This window comes from Plecotus auritus, assembly GCF_963455305.1.
Source record: "Plecotus auritus genome assembly, chromosome: 4".
NCBI classification, from domain to species: domain Eukaryota; kingdom Metazoa; phylum Chordata; class Mammalia; order Chiroptera; family Vespertilionidae; genus Plecotus; species Plecotus auritus.
Window position 1 is genome coordinate 130,974,310 of NC_137775.1, and position 21,726 is coordinate 130,996,035.

Below are 21,726 nucleotides of genomic sequence, written 5' to 3' on the forward strand. Positions count from 1 at the left end.
GTCTCAGATTCAGTGCAGCTGGACAACATTTTGTTTGTGGTCCAAGGAAAGGAGAAGAGAAGATCGCCGGCTCCTCTCTGGTGAGACATTTTTGCTGCTATTATTGATTTTCTTGGTGTAAGGAAAACAACTGCTTTTTGATGGCAGAATATATTTAAAAATTGTCATTTTCCATCTACATTGACAAAATTCATATCACTTCCATTCGCTATGTTTCTCAGCAAAGGTATCTATATAGGGAAAAATTATGGACTTTAGACATTCTATTAACTAATATAATTTTCAGTGTTTGAAAGGAAGTCTGGCTCCTAGTATTCAAATCAACAGAGATAATAGTTCACTGGACATATGAGAGCCTTCTTCAAATGTTTAAAGAGCTAAGTCAATTATTTTTAAGCTTCAAAATATAATTGGATAAAGGGCATGATTTGTTAATTCCTAACAGAGGAAATAAAAAGAACTAGTAAATATGGCAAAAAGTATTTAACCTCTCTATAAGTTAAAACCAAATAGACATTTTTTGGGTACCAAACTGGCAAAGATGGAAAACAAATTAATACCTGTTCTTGGTGAGGCTAAGGGTAAAAGTACTTTCTGTGTCATCATTCAAAAGTAAATTGAGCCCTAGCCAGTTTGGCTCAGTGGATAGAGCAGCCTGCGGACTGAAGGGTCCCGGGTTCGATTCCAGTTCTAGGGCACATGCCTGGGTTGTGGGCTCGATCCCCAGGAGAGGGCGTGCAGGAGGCAGCTGATCAATGATTCTCTCTCATCACTGATGTTTCTATCTCTCTCTCCCTCTTTCTCTCTGAAATCAATAAAAATAAAAAAACAAAGTAAATTGGCACAACTTTTCTGGGGACAGTTTTATAATATCTGTCAAAACCTTAAAAATTGTTCATATCTTTAACCTCATAATTCCCATCCAAGAATTATCATAAGGAAATAATTTATATACAAGGACGATCATATTAATGTCTATAAAAAATCTGAAAACAACCAAGCCATCTAATGGGATTTAAAATTAAGTTTTGGAAACATGTTATGGTTCAGCCATATGCTAGAATGCTGTGTTGCCTTTAGAATCATGCTGTAGAGGACTATGGAGAAGAGGAAAATATTTAATCCTCCAAATTTCACTTCAGATAATTGTGCTAATTTCATAGTGTCAAGGACAGTGTGTCTAAGTGAATTTAATTAGTTGCTTCCTTCAATTTGAAAGACATAATTCTAGAAATCACTTTTCTTTACTGATCAGGCATTCAGAGATGAGGATAAGAAGAGCCTATTTCTTTGTGTTGATGATAGATAAATATGTTAAAAGACCAAATCTTAATCTTAAAGATGATATTGAGAGCACAGTCATGATTAGGAAAGCTGAAGACATTTTTTTTAAAAATACGTTTTTATTGATTTTATTTTTAAATATATTTTTATTGATTTCAGAGAGGAAAGGAGAGGGAAAGAGAGATAGAAAATCAATGATGAGAGAGAATCATTGATTGGCTGCCTCCTGCACACCCCTTTCCTGGGGATCAAGCCCGCAACCCAGGCATTTGCCCTTGACCAGAATCAAACCTGGGACCTTCCAGTCCGCAGCCAGCTGCTCTATCCACTGAACCAAACCAGCTAGGGCACCTTTTTAAATTATTATTAAAGTTTGTAAATTTAGAAGCTCATGAATTCAAATAACACTAAATGTCAAAATAATAATTAGAAACTTCAGTTTCAGTATGGTCTAGCAGCTGTATGACCTAGAGTAAGTTACAACATTCTCACGTGTGAAATAGAAGTGATAGTATTAGCTATCTCAAGATTATTGTGAAGATTAAATAAGTGAATATATTGAAAAACACCCAGAACAACACCTGACACATAGTAATGCTGATATTAGTGTTTGTTAGTATTAACATGTAAGCAGCAAAAAAAATTTTTTAAAGAACTTAAAATTTTATTTTTCAATTACAGTTTACATTCCATATCATTTTGTAGTAGTTTCAGGTGTACAGCATAGTAGTCGGTACTTTACAAAGTATACCTCTAATATTTCCAGTACCCACCTGGCTGCAGACATGGTTATTACAATATTATTCCCTATGCTGTGCTTTACACCCTGTGACTATTTTGTAACTACCAATCTGTACTTCTTAATCTCTTCACCTTTTTCACGCCGTCTCCAGGCGCCCCCCTCCCCTCTGGCAACCATCAGATTGTTAACTGTATCTATGTGTCTGTTTCTATTTTGTATGTTCATTTATTTTATTCTTTAGATTTCACATATAAGTGAAATAATATAGAATTTATCTTTCTCTAACTTATTAGCATAATACCCTGTGGGAACATCCATGCTGTCACAAATGGTAAGATTTTATTCTTTTTATGGCCAAGTAATATTCCATTGTGTATGTGTACCACAACTTTTTTTTATCTACTCATCTGTTGATGAGCACTTGAGTTGTTTCCATATCTAAAAACAAATTTTTTAAAGGAGCATTTTATCATTAATCAGAATAGGACAATAATGGTCAAACTAGGTGTAAATATTTGGCAAATGGGATACTCGTCTCTGAAAATCCTTTTAAAAACATTGACAACTTTGACTGAATTAAGGCGCTTAAGCAGAATTAGAATAACATTAGAAACTGTGGTTCAGCAAAATATTACTTAGCTCAAGAGATTCTTTCATGGGCTTTCACAGGCAGCATTGAAACTCGTTGGTGCATACAGAAAAGCCTCCTGAAGTAGCTCCTGGCACATAGGACATGCTCAATTAGTGTTATCTATTATTTTTACTATTATTATTTACTGATCAAATCGAAGGCACTTAGGTTTTATGTTTCAAATGGCAGATACTCTCAAGTTACTTGACTCAGAAATAAACTTGCAGGTAGGGAGCATTTGTGTTTTTTTCTGTTGTGTGTGATACAGACTGGCTTCTACATGCTACCAAATCTAAAGACCACTAGTTTCCAAAGGGAAAAAAATAGAAAAACAAAGTGGAAAAAGGCAAAAAAAAAAAAAAAAAAAAAAAAAAGCCTTTGTTAAAGGAATTGACCAGTGAAACATCTTTGAAAGAATTGTTTTTGAAGACTGAGCCCTTATCAAGCGAAGACCACACTCAACCCAGAAGTGGGGATTTGGGTTGGATGAAAATCACGTCAGAACTCGAGTTATCAAACAATATTGCTCTAAGGAGAAGAAACTTGAGTGTTTATTCAGCTCCCTCAAGGTTTCTATCCTTTTTCCTGCCAATCATCGCTACCCTTTTCTTCTCTTTTCCCTTTCCCAAATTCTACACACATCTAGATCTTATGTATCAAGTTTTGCCTCTTGAAATTTACCTGTCCTGTATGGTATCACCTTCAAGATGTCAATTAATTGCTGCATAATAAACTCATCCATTTTAAAGAACTGAAATTCAGGGTACTTTTGTTATATGTTTTAGTTAGGACATTCTGAATACAGTGTCCAAACATTGAACCCTTAGTTCAACTCTCCTGAAGGCATTCCAGGTCCAAGGCTTCTACTTCAATGAAGGATGAAGTTCAGTGGCAAGAAACCTTTTTTGTACCTCACTGTGTGTGAGAATACACATTCACACACTTTCCTTTGTCCTGATGTAGAGTCTGTCCTGAGTTTAAATAGCTGATTATTCCTTTGATTGGACACTCAAGAATAAAGTACTTTATTGTTACAATAGTTTAATCGGTAAATTCATTTTACCATACAGAACATGAGCATTATTACTGTATTTCCTTGGACTTGTATGGTAGCTTTCTACTTTAAAAGCTTATTTTACTATGGAAAATTATTACGGATATGACGTAAAATGATTATTTTTCTATTTGCTATCATTTCTTTCTTATAAGCACAGATATGCAAGACCTTTAAGATTTAATTCTGTCCTGAAAAAATAGATTCTTTTGGTGCCTTCAGTTTTGTGGTAACACTTCCTAATGAGCGGCTTTTCCCTCAATTTTCCACTACAAATTATGTAACTGTCCTACTAAAAATAAACATTTTTAATTGTATAGCAGATTTTTGCTCTTCGTTTGGTCCTTTTTATGGTTACATATTTCAGTATTGAGACTCTTTTGCAAGGATTTTCTAGGTATTTACATTTTATATAGGTATGCATATTTAATCATGGTAGGTATAAATTACTCTTGTTAGTTAAAAAATTGCACACGGTATTTTTATTACCTAATGTTATTAGTATAGCCTCACTATTACCAAAATAAACATTTTTTTAAAAGCTCCATTTGAGTGGGGGGAAAGTGAACAATATGGAAATCATCTGGATGTCTGAGTACTTTTGTCTAAAAATTAAGGGCTATTTCCAAGCCATATATTTCCAAGTGTCTTCAAAGAGAAACTCTAGTGTGGATTCATTTTTTGCAATGCTTTACTTAAATGGTTAAAAATTTGTATTTAGCCCCACTGGTGTGACTTGATGGTTGAGCGTTGACCCATAAACCAGGAGATCGTGGTTCGATTCCCGGTCAGGGCACATGCCCAGCTTGTGGGCTTGATCTCCGGTGGGGGCGTGCAGGAGGCAGCCATCTATAATTCTCTCTAATTACTGATGTTTTAATCTCTCTCTCCCTTTCCCCTCCTCTCTCTGAAAATAATTAAAAATATAAATGTATATTTAAAATTGTTAAGTTTTTTGTTTTTGGACAAGAGAGTAACTCGGTTATTTTGCTGTATATATAATCTAATAGAGAAAAATTGGTCATTAAAATAGTGATTTTTGGTTTTCAAAATACAGTTGATCCTTGAACATATGGGTTAGGGCAGTGGTCAGCAAACTGCGGCTCTGTTGACTAATGAGTTTGCCAACCACTGGGTTAGGGGGCACTAGCTTCCTGTATGGTCGAAAAATATATGTATAACTTCTTATTCCCCAAAAGCTTAGCTACTAAGCCTGCTATAGACCAGAAGCCTTACTGATGACATAAACAGTCGATTAACACATATTTTGTATGTCATGTGTATTACATACTGTATTCTTACAATAAAGTAAGCTAGATAAAAGGAAATGTTATTACGAAATCATAAGGAAAATACATTTACTGTATTTATTGAAAAAATACACATGTAAGTGGACCCATACAGTTCCAATCTGTATTTTTCAACTGTATTCACAATTTGACCCCCAGACTCTAATTTTATTACTGGTTATTGACATGGATATGGGCCTGTAGTATTCGTCATCAGCATCTTTTATTTTCTACTTTCTTTTATGGAGTAAAAGGCCTTGTTTAGTCTGCATGGTGATATGATATTAAACACACATACAAATGTTTTATTCTTAGGAACATGGCTTCTACTGCATTTGTTACTTAGGTTGGATTCTATGCTTATTCTTTTTAAATGGTTTAGATAAATATTATTTTAATTCACTTGACGGCAAGAGGATATAATTCTAACTAAAAGGTCTAAGCTATTTAGAATTAATCTGAGATGTAGTTACAGATATTTCATTTATATTTTCCTGCATATGGTATGGTACAAATCCATAGAATAACTTTAAAATTTGTCATGCATCATTAAATTCACTTATACTTCATTGGAGGTGTTTAAATTTAGCTAGCCTATATATGGAAGAACTTGGTATTTTTGTGTACTGTAAAGTAATTTTTATCTTTTTAATGTTGCCTCAAGGTTGACTTTAATTTAGGTACTTTGAATAAGATCCCACTAAGAAACTTTATTGTAGGGTATTATAACATTGGGAATTATGATGTGTGTTTTTAATTTATTTTTATTTTTGTTATTTCTTTTTATTTTTGTTAACCCTGAGGATATTTTTCCATTGATTTTTGCACAGAGTGGAAGGGAAGGGGAGAGACAGAGAAAAATCAATGTGAGAGAGAGACATCGATTGGTTCCCTTCCACATGTGCCCCAACCAGGGCCTGGAATTGAGCCTACAACCCAGTTATGTGCCCTTGACCAGAATCAAACCCAAGACCCTTCACTCTAACCACTGAGCAAAACTGGCTAGAGCTGATGTGTTTTTTTAAATTGAGAAATAGAATCTCTTGTCCATTGATATATTAAGACTTTAGAAACTATATTAAGAACTGGCCGAAACCGGTTTGGCTCAGTGGATAGAGCGTCGGCCTGCGGACTGGGGGGTCCCGGGTTTGATTCCAGTCAAGGGCATGTACCTTGGTTGCGGGCACATCCCCAGTGGGAGGTGTGCAGGAGGCAGCTGGTCGATGTTTCTCTCTCATCGATGTTTCTAACTCTCTATCCCTCTCCCTTCTTCTCTGTGAAAAATCAATAAAATATATATAAAAAAAGAACTGTATAAAACTGTTTATTATAGGAGTCCAAGTCATTAAAGTGGTGGCATTACAATGCAGTTAATAGTGATCTTTACCCAAAATGTTTTGTTGCTGAGAAACCATTAAAACATTAAATTGTTAGAATTACAAATGTATTGTATTATCAGATAGAACTTGGCTTGTTTACACTATAGTACAAATGACTTATGTCTCAGAAAGGAACAAGGAACCCTGACACAAATGCTATATTTTGAAAAAAATGTATATATATATATATATATATATATATATATATATATATGTTTTTCTTTCCATAGAAATTATTTCAATGAATATAGCTGCTATTTCTTTAAATTTTATCTTAACTTTTTTCAAATTATCTGGGCTTTTTTTCACAATGCTCTATTCTTATAGTTCCATTAATAGGACCGGGCTTTTGCTCTGTCCAAATGGCTCAGTTGGAGCGTCATCCTGTACACTAGAAGGTTGCAGGTTTGATTTCCAGGCAGGGCACACACCTAGGTCGCAAGTTCAATTTCAGGTTGGGGAGGCAACTCATCGATTTTTCTCTCTTACACTGATGTTTCTCTCTCTTTCTTCCTTCCTCTCTCTAAAATCAATAATAACAAACAAATAAATAACCCTCAGATGAGGGATTTAAAGAAAAAAAGGATACGGGGTTTTTGTTTTTTTGTTTGTTTGTTTGTTTTTTAATGAGCACAGACTCCAGCCTCTCCACCTTATGTTTTCCTTGCTTCGACCCGCCTGGATTCCTTAATTCAGTGTTTTAAGCATGCTTCCGGGTCCTTTAGACACAGCCCCTCTCTCTGCCTGTGAAGCTTCTGCCCCAGATACTTGAATGCCCTTCTTCTTCATACTTTAAGCCACTGTCCAGACTAAACATGCAGGCTGTTGTGTTTGGATAAATCCAGATATAAAACATTTCTCTCACTTCAGAAAGTTCCTTTATCCTATTTTATGCCTTTTATTTTAAACTTTGGTGTGTGTTTTTTCCCTACCAGATGTTAAGACATCTCCACGGACATTTCAAAAATCTGCTTATTTGAGTTCATGTGATTTTATGGATTCTACAGACAGAAACTTCTTTATGAAATTATGGACCAAGTTTTCAACCAAAAAGACACCAGTGGTAAGGAGGAATAGATGGGGTGAAGCCACAACTGGTTACATAGTGTCAGACAAAAGTAGGGCTTGATATTTGCAACTAATAAGTTTCACCAAAATTATTCTCTGACTGGTGTCACATAAAGACAAGGGTGTTTTTTTTGCCTCTTTCTACCCCTCTAATAGAGGACATTGCTTCTAAAAATAGAATATTCAGTGTAGAGTTTGTGTGTGCCTTTCCCCTAGGCTCCTGGTCAAAACCCTAATACTCAGCTCTCCTGTTTATTAAGAACAGGAAAGCACAATAGAATCAAGGTTGTAAAATATGTATTTCCAGGGAAGACTTGCTTTGTTGTTGGGATGTAATTTTGGCGTTTTTGTGCTGATTCATGAGAGTGAGCCCACTCAGAGTGCATGCTTTATTACAGAGCAGCATTTAAACCGGCCAGGTCACCGAGTCCCAGCCCAGTTCTCGGAGAATTCGGAGAAATCTGTCTATTGCATGCAGAATTGGCACTGCATTCAAGTTAGGTGGTGCTCGCTTTCCGTTTGTGATAGTTTGCACGTGATGATCTGGGAATGCGAAGAGACCTCAGTCATTGCAGTTGCAGCTGTGGAAGCGATGGAACTTTCGCTTCGGTTGTCAGCGCCTTGGATGTGTTTCCTTAAGCCCAGCCTGTTCTAAACAAATAACTACATCACCTTCTGAAGTCAGGACCATAGGCAGTGGTCAAAAGAATCAGGCTGGCTCCTGCAGGTGAAAAGTATCGGACCGCAGTATGAACTGTTATACATTCTACTCTGACTTAGTCATAAGAATGGGGTGTTGCAGGTGCAAGAAAACAGATACCCATTCAAATCAGCTCCAGTCGGAGGCAGTTCCATCATAAAGGGTAAGTGAGTGGGTTCATAGTGCATCGTGGGCAGGGGTGAAGAGCAGACCTCAGGGAAGCGAGCTAGGATTCGCAAGGCTGGTGCATTCTCTGCCTCTCAGAGGCAGCAGGTGCCTTTCACCTCTGCTGCTCTTTCTCGTGTGTTTTGTTGTTCCCCCTCTCCCTGGGCTGGCCTCTTCCACAGAATGTGCACCCATTCTCATGCACACCAGCCCCAACTCTCCACGATCTCTTGGCTCTGTGCCCACAATTCCCAGCAAATCCTGACTCTTTAATACATAGTGCAGAATCTCATTGGCCCAGCTGGACACTGCAGGCCATGCCACCCAGGTCACATAAGACTGCTTGTCCAGTTACCGGTGGCAAGGCCCAAGGCAGGGCCACCTGTACAGACTGTGGCTTCTTAGAAGGAGCAGTGGGTAGACTCTAAACATCTATAAATTATATGAATCCATTCCCTGATACTTGAGTGCATATTTATCCAAAATAAATCTGGAATTGTTCCCCTCCACCTGGGATCTGTGGGAAATCAAATATCAGTCATTAGGAGTGGGGATCACGCTAATCCTTTGGGTTAAGTTCAAGAATCCTGAGGCTCACACCAGCCTGGGAAATTGGGGAAGAGCCTCTGTACCACCCTCCATGGATAGCACAGAGACATTCCTTGTCTAAGACCCCAAGTTCCATTCCGAGCCAGTGGCTCTGGTATTCTCCATAGCCTGTCCTCCTAGTACCTTGGCCTAGTACTAACCCCTGAGGTCTTGTGTCCCAGGGGTCCTCCCTCTGCACAAGGAACCCCTCAGTCCTGGGACATCCAGCTCTTTCCAGGCCAGTCCACCGCTTTCTCTCTGCGCTTGGTGGTATGGCTTTATGCTTCCTGGAGCTTAGATTTTCAAATGTAAACTGTTCTTTACTCTCCCCTAGGACAGGGCACATCCAGAGTGTAAACTCCGGAGCACAAATCATGGGCCACCTTCATGCCTCACGATGAGTCTGTGCCCTGCAGGCAGACCAGCTCCTGTCCCAGTTAGGCTGTGTTTTAGCACACTGATGAGATGCACACACCGTTGGCTAGCACCCCTCTGCCAGTTAGTGGGCATTCATGATTTATTTAAATGTGACCGATCTGAATATTACCTGTTAGAAAGCTTTCAGGCCTAATTACAGATAGCTTTTCTCTGGTCCAGGGCACTCCGATACCCAGGAGTGGGAACAGAGGAACAGAGATTTTTTTTAAAGCTCCTCTGTATGTTTTTTGCAATAATTCACCTCCGAGATTTCAATATAAAATTAATGACCAGCATGGAGAAACTGGAGAGGAAAGAGTGACGAAAAGGCAATGTGAGAAGAGGAGGGGCCACCTTGGTGGCAGTAGATAGGGAGGGGAGCAGGTATCACCTGTTCTCAGAGTCTCCTGAACTTTTACACCCAGGGTCACTCACTCTTTTCCTGCTGGGACCTCCCTGGGAAACTCTTCTTGCTCCTGTCATATATGGGGTGAACTTGCCTGAGATATTTTTAGTGCCTCATTTTCTTTTTTCTTTTTTTAATATTTTGTTATTGATTTTAGAGAGGAAGGGAAAGGGGGAGAGAGAGAGATAGAAACATCAGTGATGAGAGAGAATCATTGATTGGCTGCCTCCTGCACGCCCCCTACTGGGGATCGAGACCACAACCCAGGCATGTGCCCTTGACTAGAATCGAACCTGGAACCCTTTAGTTTGCAGGCCCGGGCTCTATCCACTGAGCCAAACTGGCTAAGGCTAGTGCCTCATTTTCTTGTAAAGATTATGAATACAATGCTATCTTTAAATTTTAAGTATTCACTTTTAGGATAGTTCATAGTTTATTAACCTTTAGCACTGCTGTTATAATGCTACAAAAGGAGCAACATGGCTGTTTAAAATCACCACACAGAAGCTTTAGTAAGATGGTGCCACATTAGGTTAGAGAACAAAAATGGCCTTATATAGCATTTATAATCTGGAAAGGGCTTTCGTGTAAATTATCTCACGTGCCCTCATTCCACCCCTCAGGAGAGAACATGTTATTTTCCCAACATAAATTTCCATGTATTTTTAGAACCTTTTAGTTCCCAATTTCTGGATTAAAAAAGGAATTACAGCTTTCTCTGTCAAAAACCTGTATCTTACCTTGCCCCCCCAAAAAGGAAAGGTAGAAATGCCTGTGCTTTTTTGGCATTGTGATTGTAGATGAATATTTATCTTTGGAAACTATCCAGAGAGCCATTCGGCAGAGAGGGCCAGGGCAGAACTCCCACCAGCAATGCTTTCTTTGGTTGTTTCTCTGAGGCACCCTTCCTGCTTCTGTTGAAGACTGTGTTCTCCCTCTACCCAAACCTGCCTCAGAACTCACCCGTACGTGAGGTCTTTCAGGCTCAACCCTTCCTTCTAACATTCCACTCTTTCCATGTGCATAGTTTGTAGCTACATGTATGTCAAGGTGTGATTACAAAGCAAGGAGGCTGCTTTTGTCTGTGTCTTAAGGAAACTATTCTATTCCTTGGGAGTCACGTGGATACATGCCATAACTGGTTGGGTAAGTGTACATTTGTGCGCGCGTGCGTGCATCTGTGTGTGCATGTGTGTGCATGTGCATTTTTAGTCTGCCTTGCTTCTGTCTGCATCTACCTACTGGTTCCTTGACCTGGGAGGAAATGCACTGACTGGGTTCATGTGACAGTCTTGCCACCTACTGGGTGGTCTTATAAAAGTCACTTATCTGCTATGGCATGCCATGTTCTCTTCTGTGAAGTGAAGCTAGTAATATCTACCTTACAAAGTTCTTGTGTCAAATGCTTCTGGAACTTTTTTCTAAATTGTTGACCATAAAACAAATGTTAACTGTTGTTATGGTGATAGTGGTTGGCGGGGAGGGCAGAAAGGGTCAGGCCCTCAGCTGTTGTTCACCTGAAACATACACACTGTTTGTTACATGTCAGTTATATAAAGAGATGATTGATGTAAATTTAGGAAATAAGTGCATTTGACAAGGTTATTAGATACAATGTCAATATGCAAAAATAACTTAGATTTTTATGTAATAGCAGTACTTATTCCCTTTCGCTCCCATTCCTTCCTCTACCCTTCTCCTTCCCCTTCTTTTCCTCTCACTCATTCATCTATCTCTACCCATCCTGAGTGTGTGCAGTTCCTACTATGCATGCCAGTCTGGATTAGCTTCAGTATAGCACAGGTGCTTGGTGAGCAGACTCTCCTCTTGACACTAGAACAAGAGGGACCTGGTGCCTGTCCTTATGGAAGGGATAGTCTAGTAGTGACACCCTCTGGTCTCCTCTCAATGGCAGGGTGAGGCAGTGTATCTATAGCTTTTCTACTACTGCCTTTTTCCTCCTCCTCCTCCTCCTCCCCTGAGGACATATTCATTGATTTTTAGACAGAGGGGAAGGGAGAGAGAGAGAGAAAAACATGGATTAGTTTCCTCTAACCAACGGAGCCGCCCAGCCAGGGCCTGCCTTGGTTTTATAAGTAGAAAATGGGCTAATGGAGCATGGAGAACCTCGGTCTTACTGACTCCTAACATACTGACAGCTGTTTCTTGTTCCTTGTATCTAAGATCACTGGGTCTTTACTTCTAGGACCCAACTAACTGGTCTTTCTTAGAAAGAAACGTCCAAGAGTATTATTCTTTGTTCTTCAAGTTTGAAAAAAAAAACCCCTGTTAGCATCACTTTTCTTGTTACCCCCATAGTTTATCAACATACAGTGCTTTCTAGGAATATAACCATAATTTAATATAGATTTAAGTAATTTAATGAAGTACTCAATTTCCTCATTCCTTGCTTATACAATCTTCTGTTGCTTTATTTCTTCTTCAAAGCTTAAATGGTATTTACTTTTCTGAAAGACTCCCAAAGCACATTAATTTGAATATCTCTGAAAGATTCTTAGGAGAACTATGAACATAATTTTAATCAGCCTTATTTCTTAAACAGAATTTTCTTTTTAGGTGTGAGTTAAAAATGCACAGCTCCTTTTTTTACTGCTGCAAACAGTATGTAACAAGCACATACAGTGAGAAGTGCTTTTGTATGACACTCACCTGTACAGTTGGTTGCAGCTACGTTCTTGTGTTTTACTTGTCAGATATCACTGTGCTCACTGGCCCTCCCTGAGAGCAGCCCAACCCCCTCTGCATGGCTGGCTCCCGGAAAGCATCAGTGGGGGTTATGATGGCTTAGTGCAGACTTCTTGCTCTGGAATTACTGTGACTAGGTCTTTGCCTCCTGGAAGTAGCTTGATTGTCTGGATTTCAACTATATCTGTTTCTTCAACAAGTTCCTCTGACCTCCTTAGGGGACACCCTTACTGTGAAGCAGGCCAAGTTACCCCAAGCCAATTCTTTAGAAAAAAAATGCTGGATGACCAATTCATTCAAAGCCAACTTGACAAATGCATGTGTGTGGCAGATAAGGCGGCACAGTTTTATAAAGTACCCAGTGGGAAGCGAGTCTGTGGTGACAAACTATTGGGCACCTACATCTACTTGGCGCTACTTCCTTTCAAAACAGCAAGGAGGTCAGCCCAGGGAGCTCATCCAAGATGACACAGCTTAGGAGAGTCTATTTCGACTCCAAAAGAAAAGAACTTTCTTCTCCTCAGGTTCATTTTTCAGTGCTCGGTGCCCAGCACCGTGTTTATTAGCTGGGGTAACGTAAAGGAAATGCTTCTCTGACCTGCCACCTTGGTTGCCAAGTGGGATGGCTCATACAAGATCAGCCATCCAAATGCTTTTTTAAAGACAAAAATTTGGTGACCTATTAATTTTAATATATCATTTGTGATATTGATTTATGCACATCATATTGAAGGGTATCCACCCCCTGCATCTTTTTTATCCTTATTGAAACTGATTGTACCTTTGGCCAGTGAGAGCCTCTTCAAGTTGCTCCTGTGTCCTTGTAACATGACTCGTAAGATATTCTGTGCTCTTTTGCTCGCTGCCTGTCCCCTTGGGGTGGTCACTGTTTCTAGGCCTCTTTTGTGGATAGATAAAATCGTTCATGAGTTCAAGTTAACATTTCCAATCCAGATTCAAAACTGCAGGATTTTTATCTGTCTTCTTCTCCATCACATATATTTTTTTCTGCCACATTGAGAATCCTGATTCTGAAAGACATAGAAGATGATAAAATTATAGTATCTCATTACATTTTTTATTTTTATGCCCATTACACACAGAAGAGTCTCAGAATAACAATACTAATATTACCAGCTCCCAGTATTTTTTATTGTGTTATAGCTGCACTATCAAAGCATATAGTCATTATACATCTGCTCCCCTTTAACTTTCATTTTGTCTTAGTTCTCAAATCTATAGATACGTACCTAGTAATACTCGTTATTAGAACTTAGGCAAATGTCTCTCTAGCTGTTTTGTTATCTAAGTTAATTCTGTAGCAGATACAGAAAGGGCTATGGTAACAGTAATTCCTGAACTCCTACCTGTTGTTAACAGTCTGTTATACTATTGTACTTTATAGTTGAATTGAGGTGTTGATTATCTATCCTGTTTCCTTGTTTTGGTTTACTCTGTCAAGGATCCTTATGGTTTATGTGTTGGGTCTTCTTTGTTTATCTTAAATATTTGTCATTTTTCTCTTGAATCCTATTTATTTATTTATTTATTTATAGTTTAAAATCTTCTCTCCATTTACTTTCTACTTAAGACATTATTTGTTGTGCTCATTCCCTCTTATATCCTTTCTAGTTTAGTTTTTTTCCTAAGGTGATTTCCCCCCCTTATTTCTAAGTCTTTCCTGAGTTCTGTCACCTCATTTCTGAGTTTGTAACATTGTGATTTATTTGTTCCCCTTATGTGTTGTGTCATTGTCTTAGTGCCTCGTAGTTTATTTTGATATAGTGGAATGTGGACTTTACCTGTTTCATGAGCAAGCTTTCATTGTATGTAGAGGTGTTATCCCACTCCTTGCCTCTTTTTTCTTATAATAACTTTGTAGGGGGGCTGACCAGAAAATTTCTCATATTTATGTGAAATTCGTTTTCTCAAGCTTTTAGGTTTCTTCAAAGAGTGATAAAATATAAATGACGTTCTTCCTGAGATTCCCTGGTTCTGCTTCCCTCTCCCACTTTGGTCTAGACTTGCTCTTTCCTTTGTCTCTATTGATTCTGTCCTAATAATTTTATTCCATTCCCACAGCTTTCCTTCAGCGTGAGGCCCCTTAGGAGGGGGAACCCCAGTGCGTCAGTTTCAAGAATTCACAGTTGATCCAGCTCCTTCGGAACTTACTGTGGACCCCTTTCTCTTGCCGCTACTGGAGTTGAGCAACCCCTCTCGTGTTTCAGCTAGGGTTCCCACATTCTCCTCCTGTGCTTTCCCATGAATACCTTTGAGCTATTTTGGAGGTTCAACTGTTCTCAGCTCTTTTAGTCACTGTCCTGTCCCTTCCTTCGGCTTCCTCTTGCATGGAAACTGGTACCATGCTGTCTTGGGGGCTATTACCACTTGTATTTGGAGCTTGAGGTGATACCTTGTCACCTTGTTTTCTTATACATGTCTTGAAACGTCTTTTATTTTACTATATAATTTCTCTATCTGTTTTCATATGGAGATTCTGGAAGATCCAAAAGCTGTGCATCCACTACCACTGTCATCTTCCCAGTCATGATATAATTAAAAGCAAGCATCAATATAGGGGAAAAATAAGGGTGGTATAGAGTGAAATCGCAATAGTAAATATATATACAAGTATAGAATGATTCGAGGAAGAAGAATAAATTAACATGAGAGTAGGGCAGCATATTTGGAAAATATGTAGTAATTTTATAGTAATATGAAACAATATAGACATATCATGGAGTTACTTAAATATATAGTTTTTAAATGGTGAAATTTAAACAGTGTGTTCCTTTCTTATCCCATTCCGGACCCCTTCCTCCTGCTTAACACAGATCCGCGGAGCTGATGGTCAGGGGAACACTAAAACGTCTTGGCAATCAAACATTCACCTGCGAGCCATGTTCAGGGAGTCCACATGGTAGCTCTCATGTATCATGGTTTCCAAGGAACAAATCCAAAAGGTGGACCTAGAATTTCTCAAGCTAGCCACAGCTGATTGCAAATTCCAGATTATAGAGAGTAGTAAACATTATTTATCCTCCCAAATTTACATAATTTGCATTGAAAATATTTGTTGAGCCCTGCTTTGTGCTAAGGTGTGTGTGCATGTGCAGGGATACAGGGGGCCTTCTGGTCTCCAGGGGGGAGCTGCTGCCCAGAGATGCTCGCCGTGTCAGTCTTGGCATCCGGCAGAGCAGAGCCACTCCTGCAGATAAGTCTTTGCGATGCCAACATGTCTTTCGAACCACACCAACTTAATCCTTAAAACTGGATTCTTAAAAATTCCCTCAAAGACGGGCAAACTCTCAAAGCTATGCGAGCCCCCAGGGCTAAGCAGGTGGGGAGCCTGGAGCTGTGGGCTCATCACCATAGCGATGGCCTGGGTCCTTTCACTGACATGCTTGTTTGTGGTTATTTCCTATATGATTTTAATAGAATATCAATTTATAAAGGAGCCTGGTAAGGGCATTAAAATAAAAACAGGTTTATTTCAGATTAAGGTACTGCAAGCAAATATTAGTGTCATTTAAATGCACTTGCTGTTTAAATAAATGTTAATATAAATCCCTTATCAATGCATAGGTTTTTTTTTTTGGTTTTGTTTTTTTTAATATATTTTATTGATTTTTTACAGAGAGGAAGGGAGAGGGATAGAGAGCCAGAAACATCGATGAGAGAGAAACATCGATCAGCTGCCTCCTGCACAACCCCCACTGGGGATGTGCCCGCAACCAAGGTACATGCCCTTGACCGGAATCGAACCCGGGACCCTTCAGTCCGCAGGCCGACGCTCTATCCACTGAGCCAAACCGGTTTCGGCTGCATAGTTTTTTATGTAAGACAAATAAGCACTTGCCAATTTAATTTCTTCAGTTAACAATTTTATATGTTAAGTTTGGCTAAAGTGAAGAAATCCAGTGCATGGACAGTTGCACAACAGGCCCACCCTCCATCAGAGAGTCTGTGTGTAAACACATGTGCTGTTTATAAAACAACATGAGCTATCTTTTCCTTTTTTCTCTCTCTCTTTAAATTGCCTTTTGCCACCAGGTCATACACCTTTTGAATGCTGAGACTGTGTCTTTATATCTCTGTATCCCCATCAAATGCTTACTAAGGATTTAGTGATGGTGACAGTGATGTTGGTGAAATACAGGAGAAAGACATCCCAATTTGTCCTGTTTCCGGATCACGCGTCAACATTGTTGGATATAGCCAGTCTGTTACTCTGTGTAACATCTGGGAAAACTAAAAGGACAATAATAATCTGGATCCTTGAGAGATAACCTCATTGGAAAGATAAAAGTATAAACATGAAATGTTAATAAAATTTTCCCACATTATTATTCAGATGTCATATATTTATATATTAAATTGCAGTCTCCATAAAAGTATTCTGCTTTTATTTATAAAGTTATCCTCCCCCCTCCACTGAACAAATAGCAATTGTTTTTTAGGCCTATCTATTTTTCCTTTTTCTTTTCACATATTTGACAATCTCTAGTAAGAAGAGAATGATTATAGCTCTTTACTCACTTGACATGTTTTTAGCATCAGTATAATTTTCTGATCATATTTCTTGCGTAGGAAGAAAGTTCTATAGAGAGACAGTACGAGGCAGCCCGGCAGGCCCTAATGGGGAAGACACCTCCTCATTTTACACTCCTGTTTCAAAGGTAGCGATTTATCACGTTTATTTATACCTGGGCATCTTTAGATTGATTTTCTAATATTGAAATATAGCAAATGAATCCTAAATGATCAACATAAACTTGGAACTCTATACTAAAATGAACTCAGGGATTCAGAATAAAAAGGCCATTTAAATTTGTTTTAAATCATAGTTCTTTTTATTGTCTGTAATTTTAAGCTATCTGTTGAAAAATTTTTAACCAATATAAAACATTTGTCTATTTGTCTGCTCTATAAAATGTGATTAATTTTCCCCACATAGGGAGGCTCTCTTTAGATAGTCTGATCCACAGGACAGGCTGTGTGGTATACACAAAGTTCTTCTAGGGGTTAGGAGGGTGGTGGCCAGATGATAGGCAGTGGTCCCCAGAGCAGCTGCAACTGGGCCTGTATGACCTCTGACTAGCAGAGTGGCCTTGCCTGTTAAAGCACTGGAGACAGAGAAACTAAGCAGTTTTAAATATGAGCTCCAAATGGGTCATGATGGGACAGATAGGTGCTTTGGATTTGCATGCATTTGTATGCAATTGAGCTACTGTGCACACAGCAATTCTATTTAGCAAGTCTGGGGTGAATGGCAAGCTGTAGGATTTATTCCCTAAAAATGGTTAATGATTCTTTCAAGTCACTCTGGGGAAACAGGCTAGTATAGAAGAAAAAAGGAATATTTTAAACTCAATTGCAGGTGAGAGTATAATATTAGAATTTTTAGAAATATGTTATTCTGCTATTATTTCAAAGCATTAGATTACAAAAGAATGGAAAATATCGATTTCCATTTTTATAGTCATTGGTATATTGCTGGGCCTCACATAACTAGTAGACTAGGGTTTATAATAAAATACATACTGATCAGTAGAAAAATAATTTGGTTTCATGGATAAGGAATATTTACAGCAATACAAATTTGCTTAATCTACAAATTAGAATGTAATACTGCCAGCTTTGAGGCACATGATTATGAGAGGGTTTTATTGACATTTGCACTTATGTGGAATGTAAATAGTCAGTGTTTAGGTTTTGTAATGCTTGGTATCATTACAAAATTCTTTACATTTTTTGTTATTTCTAATTTCAGGGGTTCAGTACCAACACCCCTCGACAATACACACTATGCCTCAGTTTCGGAACTACAGAAAATGTTTGAGATTTGTGAAGAGTCTTTTAAAATTCCCTTTGGATATGGAAGGAGGTGAGCTGAGTTTTTTGGATGGAACCGGTTATTTTCTCCTGGTCAGTCAGGCTCATGGCACTCGTCCCTGGGCTTCAAAAACACCCTGAATGTGGGAAGCGGGGCCCCACCTGCCACCATGGGATTTGAAGGAGAAGATGCTGGCCCTCTAGGGAGGATACAGGCATGTAAGCTAAGTTCATACAATTGGAAGCTTCTCTCTGGAACTCTGAATCTTGAGGGAGTGACCAAATGATGCAGGGACAGTTAGAGGTCGTTTGAGTCGCCAGTGGTGGAAGAATCAGAATCTACTGGGAAGTACAAGCAATGCTGTCTACCATTCTCTTCCTGTATAGTGACTCAGCTGTGTTTTGGCACCTACCTGGCCTTGGTTTCTGCCTCATTAAGCCTGGTTCTCTAGTTTTCCACCAAGTCTCTAAACTACCCAACAGCTTTTTAATAACTCTCTTTGTAATATTCAAATTAGCCAAAGTTGGTGTCCGTAATTTACAGTCAACATCTCTGGTTGGTACAATGCTATATTTCAAAATGTTTACTAGTACTAGCTCATGTCCAACATACAAAATGCCATTTCAGGGTTCCAATGCATAATATGTCAAAGTGTGGTTCAAAGCCTGACTATGTAGCTCAGCCGGTATGGCTCAGTGGTTGAATATCGACCTATGAACCAGGAGGTCATGGTTCGATTCCCAGTAAAGGCACATGCCCGGGCTGTGGGCTCAATCCCCAGTAGGGGATGTGAAGGAGGTAGCCCGATCAATGATTCTCTCTCATCATTGATGTTTCTCTCCTGCTCTCCTCTCCCTTCCTCTCTGAAATCAATAAAAATATATTGTAAAAAAAAAAAATACCAAAAACAAACCTGACTGTGTGTGAGCTGAGGACTCCGTGTAGACCACGGCAGACCCTCCGCTACTGATTTTAGCACTTGGTTTTGGTGGGCATTCTCCTGCACTCTGTTTCTTCTTCAGCTGGACCTGCCACAACTGGCCATCTCTCTGTAGGTCTTGAATCCAAGCTTCCCAGCTAGGATCTGGCTGGCTGAGTCCATCACCATTTACTATGAGGTGCCACACTTGGGTAGAGGTCTCTAGCCAGGCCCTCGTAGGTAACAGGCTGGCTTAGAAGTTGATTGCCCCCATGTCAAGCGCCCATCCTTATCCAGTCATCTATAGCTACAGCAGTGACAGATAACTGTGGAAAGAACTCTTCAGATGGGGTCTGGGTTTAGCAGTCTCTCTGGCATATTTGAATACATGGCGACACACTAGACAAAAAGTTTGATTGGAAGGAAGTACATTCAAACGTTAAGAGTGACTATTCCTCTAGAATTATGTTCTTTTTATTCTTTATCTCTTTTCTGTAACTTCTAAATTGTCTACAAAGACACATTTTTTATTTTTATATATCCTAAAAACTATTAAAGTTTCATGAGAATTTGATGAAATATTCAAAAAAATGGTCTTTATATACAATTGAGTTTCTCATAATGCTCTATATGCTTAAAAAATTTTAGTTACATATAAATCAGGGCCTATAACATAATGATAAGTGTTAAAAGTCAAATGCAAATGCATATCCAGCATAATGGAGGTCTAAAAATATTTGTGTAATACAGAAAAAAATAACACTGTAAAGAAATATACCCAAATTTCATCAGTTACTATCTTTCAGTGATGGGATTATAGCCAATTTTAATTTTCTTTCTTCTGCATATTTTCAACAATGAGCATTTTATAATTTTCAAAACATTAATATAAATTTTTAAAGTTATTTTAAAAGCCTGCCACACAAAGGGATATTTTTATGATGGTGCTGTGTCATAATGAGAATTTTAAAATGAGTAATACTTTCCTTCGTGTCTGAGTTTTATTGTTGTAACACTTCGGGTTTCCTTCACTAATTTGATGATGAGAAATAACTGTCACTTCTAAGTGGTCCGCCCCCATCTGCACATTTCAGTAGATACTAGCTGATTCGCTTTCTGTGACAGTGTTGAAACTGTGGATTTCTGGGGATTTATTGAAGCTCTGAGTTTTTAGTACAGTAAGGCAGTGGAGGGGAATACAGTGAGAAAGAGAATGTCTTAGTTTAGGCTGCTGTAACAAATAGCTGCAGACAGGGCAGCATAACTAACAGACAATTATTTATCACAGCTTGGAGGCTCAGAAGTCTGCGATCAGGGTGCCAAGGTAGCCAGGTTCTGATGAGGGTCCCCTTCCTGATTTGCAGGTGACTGTCTCCTTGCTGTGTCCTCACAGGGCAGAAAACAGAGAGAGGAAGCAAGCTGTCTCGTGCCCCTTCTTTTGAGGGCACCAATCCCATTCATGGGGGCTTCACCTCCTGACGGAGTCACCTCACAAAGGTCCCCCCTTGTGCTATCACTTTGGGGGTTAGGATTGCAATACACGGATTTTGGGGTGGGACACAACATTCAGTCCCTAGCAGAAGAAAAAACAAAATGCCTAATAGGCTGCAGTGGGCTATGTATACATCATATGTGCCCCTGGTGAAGGGACTTGTCACTCAAGTCTGACCCTTCATATATGGTAATACTTACGTGTCTTTCAACTCCACCATGTTTGACTTCTGACATTCTTTCAAAGCATTTTCATTTCATGCTTTGTTTGATACAAAGGAAAGGTAATTGTTGAAAGGCAGAACTTGTTCTGTTACCCTTTTTTTAATGTGTGTTTTAAATGAAAAGATATCCAAAAATAAGAGATCACAACATGTGTTACCGGTTGAATTGTGTTCCTTAAAACTTTATAGGTTGGGACCCTAACTCCCAGTACCTAAGAATGTGTGACTTTATTTGGAAATAGGGTCATTGCAGGTAAAGATACTGCAGTAAGATGAACCCTGATTTCATATGATTGGTGTCCATATAAAAGAGGAAATTTGTTACAGACACACAGGGAGAGAGCTGGGGTGATGCAGAAGCCCAGGAAATAGAAGATTGCCTCAAAGCACCAGAAGCTGGGGGTGAGACCTGGACTCGATTCTTTCTCACAGCCCCGCTGACATGTTGATCTCTGACTTTTAGACTCCAGAGCTGTGAGACAATAAATTTCAACCCCTCAGTTCACAGCGCTTTGTTATGGCAAACCTAGAAAACCATATCTATTACTAAACCCACTGAGATTTTCTTTCTATGTTCCCTTCAACATACTACATTTATATTTGTAGGAATTTGGCCATAAACTATGGATTATTGTCTTTCACTAAAGAAGGAAGAACATCTTTATGCTTCTGTGGGTTGGAATAAAAGGTCTAGCCCATAAAACATAAATGCATCTGAGACTGAACTTAAGGGGCAAGACTCACTCTAGTTATACTTCTAGAGAGAAGATCCCAGGCATGGCTTAATGGCATTTCTCCACTGCCAGGAGTAGAGCTGTTCAGTCACT

The 21,726-nt window shown here is 39.0% G+C and overlaps 1 protein-coding gene across 1 annotated transcript in view; it reads left to right on the forward strand.

Moving 5' to 3' along the window:
* LRGUK (leucine rich repeats and guanylate kinase domain containing) overlaps positions 1-21,726 on the forward strand; it is a gene marked incomplete at its 3' end in the record, with an annotated part of 110,887 nt that overhangs the window by 81,651 nt on the left and 7,510 nt on the right. Inside the window, exons 17-19 of the mRNA XM_080665161.1 lie at positions 7,315-7,442; positions 17,020-17,108; positions 18,203-18,316. Coding sequence (XP_080521287.1) covers positions 7,315-7,442; positions 17,020-17,108; positions 18,203-18,316 — 331 coding nt within the window. The remainder of the gene's footprint in view (positions 1-7,314; positions 7,443-17,019; positions 17,109-18,202; positions 18,317-21,726) is intronic.